The sequence below is a fragment of the Saimiri boliviensis genome, chromosome 12 (genome assembly GCF_048565385.1).
Source record: "Saimiri boliviensis isolate mSaiBol1 chromosome 12, mSaiBol1.pri, whole genome shotgun sequence".
In the NCBI taxonomy this organism is placed as follows: domain Eukaryota; kingdom Metazoa; phylum Chordata; class Mammalia; order Primates; family Cebidae; genus Saimiri; species Saimiri boliviensis.
The window spans coordinates 74721666-74730358 of NC_133460.1; the positions used below are offsets into that span (position 1 = coordinate 74721666).

The 8693-nt window shown below is 33.8% G+C and overlaps 1 protein-coding gene across 7 annotated transcripts in view; it reads left to right on the top strand.

Annotated features, from left to right (window-relative positions):
- The window catches only part of KIF20B (kinesin family member 20B), a 70938-nt gene extending 66992 nt beyond the window's left edge, over window positions 1–3946 (top strand). For all 7 annotated transcript variants that reach the window (XM_074382557.1, XM_074382556.1, XM_074382560.1 and 4 more), the window contains 2 exons: window positions 2115–2257; window positions 3700–3946. In XM_074382557.1, coding sequence (XP_074238658.1) covers window positions 2115–2257; window positions 3700–3777 — 221 coding nt within the window. In that variant the 3' untranslated portion in view covers window positions 3778–3946. The remainder of the gene's footprint in view (window positions 1–2114; window positions 2258–3699) is intronic.
- The last annotated feature ends 4747 nt before the right edge of the window (window positions 3947–8693 follow it).

Here is an 8693-nt window from a genome sequence, read left to right on the forward strand (position 1 = left end):
AACATTTAAAAGGATGATAGATCTAGGTGTTCACTATGCATTAGAGGAGAAAAGCTTATATTTCAGTAATTGATCCAGAGCAGGCTGCTTAATATAGTAATACGGGTACAAGCAAAGGTATGATAGTATTGCAAGGAAAAGAGCTACTCTGATAAGGGGGCTTTGAGAATATTTTATGGGAGAGATGGGATTTACCCTGTGTATTGAATGTGGGCAGGATTACACCCTCTAGCTGTCCAAAGGTGAGAATACAGTCATGGGTTCTTAGTTTCTATTTTTGGTTGGGCCAGGAAATTCCCTTCCTCATCTCGTTTTCTGCTTATCACTAGAGACAAACTAAAAACCATGGCTTCAGGCTGCTAAAAGCCTAAAACAAAACAAAACAGAACAGAAACAACAAAGTAAGGTGGGTTGGACAGGCTTGCCAGTGTTAGTATTATGGTATATATCCTTCTAGTTTTTTTTTTTCTGTGCATATGTAAACATTACCTATTTATGTATAATATGTCAAAAACATGTATTTTCATAAATACCTGTTGAGTTTAGCTGCAAAAACAGTATGCTTAGTGCTTTTTTCTTTATAATATAATGTGGACGTATTGATACCTATGTATATAATAAGATATACACACATATGTGTCTGCTCATATGCAGAAGGAAGGGTTTCAACACAGGTAGAGTATCAGAAAAATGTAGGAAATGTTAATGCAATTACAGGCAGCAAGATGCATCTGGCATGTGGAATGTGGAAGGACTGTCTTAGGGGTGAGGTGGAGGAACAGGTTTTTGTGAGGTTACCTGAGTGATGAGTGACAGCAATAGGATGAATTGGAGACCAGAGTGAGGAATATTACTGAGTACCAACATATATATGATTTTTAAAGTTTTATTTTTTTTAGGCTGTACCATAGGCAATTACAGACTTACGTGATGAGCCTCCCTTTCTGCATCAGACTTGATACATAGCCAATGTGTTATAATCTTTTAAGGGAGTTATATTCAGTGATCCAGCCCCATGAAGCTAGTCATGCTCTTACTCGTATTTAGCCTGAGTACCTCCATTCAGAGCCTCTTTATTGAGGCCTTTGGTGGAGGCCTTCTTATGGAGGGGAACGGGAGGGGAAGCCTTGAAGTCACTTTTCTCTACTGTAACTCGGTACTTTTCCACGGATAGCTACCCACAACCTCGAGCCCTGAGGTCTATAAAACTGCAAGAGCCTTCTGTTTGGGGCTATCTGGATAGTAAAATGACCACCTCTTCTATGCTGGTCTGTATTATTCAGTGGTGGACGATGGAAGAGTTAGGAGCTGGTCCTTTCTCAGGTTTAGCTTCTTGCATATGCAGTTGCTATAAGTGGTTAAAAAACTAGATTGTTACTTTCACTTTGGCTTGTTGTCTTAATTGGCTACTCTGATACTAGACTGTCAGCTTGTTCAAGCTCAGCCCAGCCCTTAACAAGTAGTCTCTCAATTGAGTCTATTTCCTTAAATGTTTTTTCTATTTTTTAAAAAATATAGTTGATACTACACGTATGTGAATTTCTATCCAGGAATTTTCCCAGATGGAAATATATTTTCTATTAAAATAAAAAACAGCAATGTACATAGGAATTTAAAGATTTCTATTCTACTCTCTAAAAGCAACCAATTGTTAACAGTTTGGTTTCTGTCCATGTGTGTGTGGACTCTAAAGAGTTTACAAAGTATTTTCACTCAGTACTCATTGTGCATAACTTTATGTGTGATCATTGAACTAGATCATCTACCACCTTATTTTTAATGCTGCATGATCCACTATGTATATATCCTGCTCTTTTATTTAACATAGCATAAACATCTTCCAAGTCGTTAAAGATGCCTGAGTTTTTTTTAACTACATTGAATATTAATCAAATGATATTTTATTTATTTGCTATTTTTTGCTCTTGATCATTATTTCAATTTTTTTGACGTTTACTTTTTTCTTTGTGAATTATCTATTTATGTGCTTTCACCATATATATATTGCAGTATTTTTAGTTTCCTTATGCTCATTCTTCATTAAGGATTTCAAATCACCTTTGCAGTTAGAAAATTATTTATTTCAGGAGCTAATTAACATTTATATCTTACAGCAAAGAAGATAATTGAAACAATGAGCTCTTCAAAGCTCTCAAATGTAGAAGCAAGTAAAGAAAATGTGTCTCAACCAAAACGAGCCAAACGGAAATTATACACAAATGAAATTTCATCTCCTATTGATATATCAGGCCAAGTGGTAAGCTAGTATTTCCGTTTTCATCAATGTAAACTGTTCATGTTCAGCCGGGTGCAGTGGCTCAAGCCTGTAATCCCAGCACTTTGGGAGGCCGAGGCAGGTGGATCACGAGGTCAAGAGATCAAGACCATCCTGGTCCACATGGTGAAACCCCCGTCTCTACTAAAAATACAAAAAATTAGCTGGGCATGGTGGTGCATGCCTGTAATCCCAGCTACTCAGGAGGCTGAGGCAGGAGAATTGCCTGAACCTGGGAGGTGGAGGTTGCGGTGAGCCGAGATCGCGCCATTGCACTCCAGCCTGGGTAACAAGAGTGAAACTCCATCTCAAAAAAAAAAAAAAAACTGTTCATGTTCTTTTTAATTTTTTACAGTGGTTTTAAATATCAGTCCTTTAGATTAGATCTCTTAAAACATATGCTTTAAAGGTCATGCTTTTGGTCTCACGTGTGGTTAAGTTTATACTAATTAAATATAAATACTGTATTAATGTATACAAGTATCATTCATTTGAATTTAAAACAATTCATCAGAGGAATTTATTTCCAATAATGGAATTGTCACCATTTAGCAACTTGTTGGCCTCCAAAATCTTTTTATATTTATTTTTTAAATCACAAGAGTTGTACAAATCTGGGCCCAAGCGTTCCTGGTAAAAATATAAAATTGACATTTAGCCATTTCCTCCCACCTTTCCCCTAAGCCTCTGAGGGTCTATTAAGAAGTGACTAGTTATCACCCTGACTCTGTGACTCATTCTGACTCAGAACAGTCTGTGCTGTCACAGAGAAAGTTCTAATTTTCTGTCGTGCTTGCATTTGCTTAGTGGATGAAAGTGAAGGTAAAAATGTAATTAAAAGAAATGTAAAAAAAATTGGAAGTGGCGAAGAAAAATCAGGAGAAAGCTTTTTCAACAGTAGCTTTCAGAAATATATGAGATTGACATTTGAATGCAAAAGGTGAAGAGTTAGGGTAAATTAGGGTATGCTGTTGTTAAGTACCATTCCATCACTCACTTTTGAGCATCTGTCTGATTAGTATATAATTTCTTCCCTTGACTGAATATTGTTTTCTTAGTTGCTATATAATGTGCTTTCTACTTTCTAAGTTACACATTTGTTGCCGTGAAAGATCATTTCTTAAAAATTGTTTGAGGCACTTGTCTCCAAATATTTTAGTAATTATTTTAAGCTGTATCTGCCTCACATTCAGTAGATTCTAGGTTATTTTAATTCTAGAATTTGATAGTGAAAATTTTTCACAAAGTCTATTTTTTAAAGAAATTTTTGTGGAAGACGGTGTATCTGTAGTAAGAGTTAAAAAATTTTCTAATGTATCATTTTAGTTATTAAGCACATGAACATGTCTTATTCATTATAGACAAGCTTTTGTTGTTATTTTCACTTACAAACTTTGAAAAAACTATGAAATGATTAATTTCAGATTTTAATGGACCAGAAAATGAAGGAGAGTGATCACCAGATTCTCAAACGACGACTTCGAGCGAAAACAGCCAAATGAATCACTTATGGAAAATGTTTAATGTAAATTTTTTAGTCATAATCATTGGAACTTGCATCCAGACTTTGTCAAGATAATTGTATATATTATGATACATTAAATTGCTCTGCATATAGATTGCAGTTTTATACATAATATAATTTTAATTCAATAAATAAGTCAACATTTATGTGTTTTTATAAGTCTTTTTAATAATAGCTTCTTTCAAACTGTATTTCCCTACTATCTCAGGCATTGGTTCAATGAAGATCCTAGGAAAGAGGCTGTTATTCTCATTTATTTTGCAACACAGGATGTACTAGGTCAGGTATTTGGTTTACTTATATTTAACAATGTCTTCTGAATTTTTCTTACTTTGTTATGATACACAACTAATTTTACATATCTGTTTGGATTATAGCTAGGATTTGGAGATTAAGTGTGTACAGATCACAAAACATGTATATACATTATTTAGAAAAGATCTCAAGTTATTAATTAGAATGTCTGTTTATTTTGTAAAAATATTGTAGGTACATAGTACATGTAGATATTTACGGGGTACATGAGATATTTTGACACAGGACTGTAATGTGAAATAAGTACATCATGGAGAATGAGGTATCCATCCCCTCAAGCATTTTTCCTTTGAATTACAAATAATCCAATTACATTTTATTTTATTTTATTTTTTTTAATTGCATTTTAGGTTTGGGGGTACATGTGAAGAACATGCAAGACTGTTGCATAGGTATACACGTGGCAGTGTGATTTGCTGCCTTCCTCCCCCTCACCTGTATCTGGCATTTCTCCCCATGCCATTCCTCCCAACTCCCCACCCCCCGCTGTCCCTCCCCTATTTCCCCCCAACAGACCCCAGTGTGTTTAAATCATTAAAAAATATACAAGTAAGTTATAATTGATTATAGTCACCCTGTTGTGTTATCAAATAGTAGGTCATACTCATTCTTTTTGTTTTGTTTTTGTACTCATTAACCATCTTCACCTCCCCCTACAATCCCGAGTACCCTTACCAGCCACTAGTAACCGTTCTTCTATTCTGTATGTTCATGAAGTCAGTTGATTTTATTTTTAGATCCCACAAATAAATGAGAATGTGCAGTCTTTGTCTTCCTGTGCCTGGCTTATTAACATAATAATCTCCAGTTTTGTCTATGTTGTTGCAGATGATAGGATCTCATTCTTTTTTACGGCTAAATATTTATGTCCCCCATTTTTTTAATCCAGTCATCTGTTGATGGACATTTAGATTGCTTCCAAATCTTAGCTATGGTAAACAGTGCTGTAACAAACATAGGAGTGCAGATATCTCTTCTATTTCCTTTCTTTTGGGTACATACCCAGCAGTGAGATTCCTGGACCATATGGTAGCTCAATTTTTAGTTTTTTGAGGAACCTCCAAGTGGTTCTTCATAGTGGATGTACTAATTTACATTCCTACCAACAGTGTACAAGTGGCCCTTTTCTCCATATCTTCATCAGCATTTATTATTGCCTACTTTTTGGATGTAAGCCATTTTAACTAGGGTGGATTGATATCTTATTATAGTTTTGATTAGCATTTCTCTGATGATCTGTGACGTTGATCACCTTTTCATATGCCTATTTACCATTTTTATGTCTTCTTTTGAGAAATGTCTATCCAAATCTTTTGTCCATTTTTTTTAAGTCAGTTTATTAAATGTTTTCCTATAGAATTTGAGCTCCTTACATGTTCTGGTTATTAATCCCTTGTTAGAGGGATAGTTTGCAAATCTTTTCTCTCATTCTGTGGGTTGTTTCTTCACTTTGTTAATTGTGTTTCTTGCAGTGCAGAAGCTTTAAACTTGAGGTGATCCCATTTGTCCATTTTTGCTTTGATTTGCTGTGCTCATGGGATTTTGCTCTAGAAGTCTTTGCCTAGGCCAATGTTCTGGAGTTTTTCCTCAGTGATTTCTTGTAGTTTTATAGCATGAGGTCTTAGATCTACATCTTTAATCCATTTTAATTCGTTTTTTTGTGTGTGTATGACAAGAGATAGGGGTCTAGTTTCATCTTTTGCATGAGGATATCCAAATTGCTCAGCACTGTTTATTAAAAGACTGTCTTTTCCTTGTTGTAAGTTTTTGGCACCTTTGTCAAAAATGAGTTCGCTGCAGTTGTATGGATTTTCTTCTGGGTTCTTTATACTATCCTATTGGTCTTTTTATCTGCTTTTATGTCACTAACATGCTGTTTTCGTTACTATAGCTCTGTGGTATAGTTTGGAGTCAAGGTAATATGATTCCTTCAGTTTTGTCCTTTTAGCTTAGGATAGTTTTGGCTGTTCTGGGTTTTTAGTGGGTTCATGTAAATTGTAAGATTTTTTTTTTTCTATTTCTGTGAAGAATATAATTGATATTTTGATAGGGTTTGCATTGTAACTGTAGATAGCTTTGGGTAGTGTGGACATTTTAACAATATTGATTTGTTCAATCCATAAACATGGAATATTTTTCCATATTTTGGGGTTCTCTTCAATTTTCTTCATCAGTGTTTCAGTTTTCTTTATAGATATCTTTCACTTCTTTGGTTAATTTTTAGGTATTTAATTTTATGTATAGCTGTTGTAAAAGATTACTTTTTAAATTTCTTTTTCAAATTATTCCCTGTTGGCATATAGAAACGCTACTGATTTTTGTATGTTGATTTTGTACTCTGCAACTTTACTAAATTTATCAGTTCTAATTATTTTCTTGTAGTCTCTACATTTTTTCAAATACAAGATTATATCATCAGCAAACAAGGATAGTTTGGCTTCTTTCTTTGCAAGGATGCCCTTTATATCTTTTTCTTCTCTGATTGTTCTAACTAGGACTTCCAGTACTAGGTTGAATAGCTGTGGAGAAAGTGGGCATCCTTGTGTTCCAGATTTTAGAGAAAAGGCTTTCAGTTTTTCCCCATTCAGTATGATACTAGCTGTGGGTCTGTCATATATGACTTTTATTATGTTGAAGTATGTTTCATCTATACCCAGCTTTTTGAGGGTTTTTATCAAGAAGGGATGTGGAATTTTATCAAATGCCCTTTCAGCATCAATTGAAATGATCATAGGGTTTTTATTTTTCATTCTGTTGATAAGATGTAGCACATTCATTGATTCGTGTGTGTTGAACCATCCTTGCAGCTCAGCGAAGAATCCCACTTAATCATGAATGATCTTTCTAATGTATTGTTGAATTCAGTTTGCTAGTAGTTTGTTGAGGATTTTTGGATCAATATTCATCAGAGACCTTGGCCTGCAGTTTTCTTTTTGGTGTATCTTTGTCCGTTTTTGGTATCAGGTAATAGTGGCTTTGTACAATGTATTTGGAAGTATTCCCTCCTTCTCTATATTTTAGAATAGTTTGAATAAGATTGATATTAGTTCCTAAATGTTTGGTAGAATTCAGCTGTGAATCCATTGGGTCCTGGGCTTTTCATTACTGGCAGACTTTTTTATTACAACTTTGATCTTGTTACTTTTTGGCCTTTTCAGATTTTGCATTTCTTCCTAATTCAATCTTGGTAGGTTGTGTGTATCTAGGAATTTTGTCCATTTATTCTAGATTTTCCAATTAATTGTCATATAGTTGCTCATAGTAGCCTCTAAGAAAGGTATCATTACAACTGATACCTTTCTGTGGTATCAGTTGTAATGTCTCCTTTTTCGTTTTTTATTTTGTTTGAGTTCTCTTTCTTTTTTTCTTAATCTGGCTACAGGTTTGCCAATTTTGTTTAACTTTTCAAAAATCAACTTTTTATTTCATTGATTGTATTTTTTTAATTTCAATTTTGTTTATTTCTGCTCTGATCTTTATTATTCCTTCTATTAATTTTGGGTTTAGCTTGCTCTTGCTTTTCTAATTCTTTAAGGTGAATTGTTAGATTATTTATTTGAAGTTTTTCCTCTTTGTTGATATAGGCACTTACAGCTAAAAATTTTCAGTGAGTACTGATTTTTCTATATCCCTTAGGTTTTGCTATGTTGTATTTCTATTATCATTTGTTTCAAGAAATTGTTCAGTTTCTTTCTTAATTTCTTTACTGACCCATTGGTCATTCAGGAGCATATTGATTTCTATGTATTTTTATAGTTTCAAAAATTTCTCTTTATTATTAATTTCTAGTTTTATTCCATTGTGGTGAGAGAGGATGTTTGATGATATTTCAGTTTTTTTGAGTATGTTGACTTATTTTGTGAGCTAAAATGTGGCCTTATCTTTGAGAATGCTCCATGTGCTGAGGATAAAAATGTATCCTGCAACTCTTGAATGAAATGTTCTGTAAATATCTGTTTAATATTAGATCCATGTGGTCTGTAGTACAGATTAAGTTTGATTTTTCTTTTTTTATTTTCTGTGAAGATCTGTCCAATGCTGCAAGTGGGGTGTCGAAGTCTCCGATTATTATTGTACTGAGGCCTCTCTCTTTACTTCTAATGATATTTGCTTTATGTATCTGATGTTCCAGTGTGGGTTTCATATATATTTACCATTGTTATATCCTCTTGTTTAGTTGATCCCTTTTTTATTATATAATGACCTTATTTGTCTTTTTTTATAGTTATTTTTTCAATTTAGTCTGATATAAGTGTAGTGATTCCTGCTTTTATGGTTTCCGTTGGAATGGAATATGTTTTTCCATCTCCTTGTTTCAGTCTGTATGTGTCTTTATAGGCAAAGTGTGTTTCTTGTAGGTAACATATCAATGGGTATTGTTTTTTCATCCATTCAGTCAGTCTGTGTCTTTAGATTGGAGAGTTTATTTATGTTTAATGTTATTGATAAGTAAGGACTCAGTATTATCATTTTGTTGTTTTTGTGGTCGGTCTTTCCTTCCTGACCTTTTCTAGTGAAGGTGATTTTCTCTAGTGATAATATTTAGTTTCTTGCTTTTTATTTTTTCTGTCTCCATTT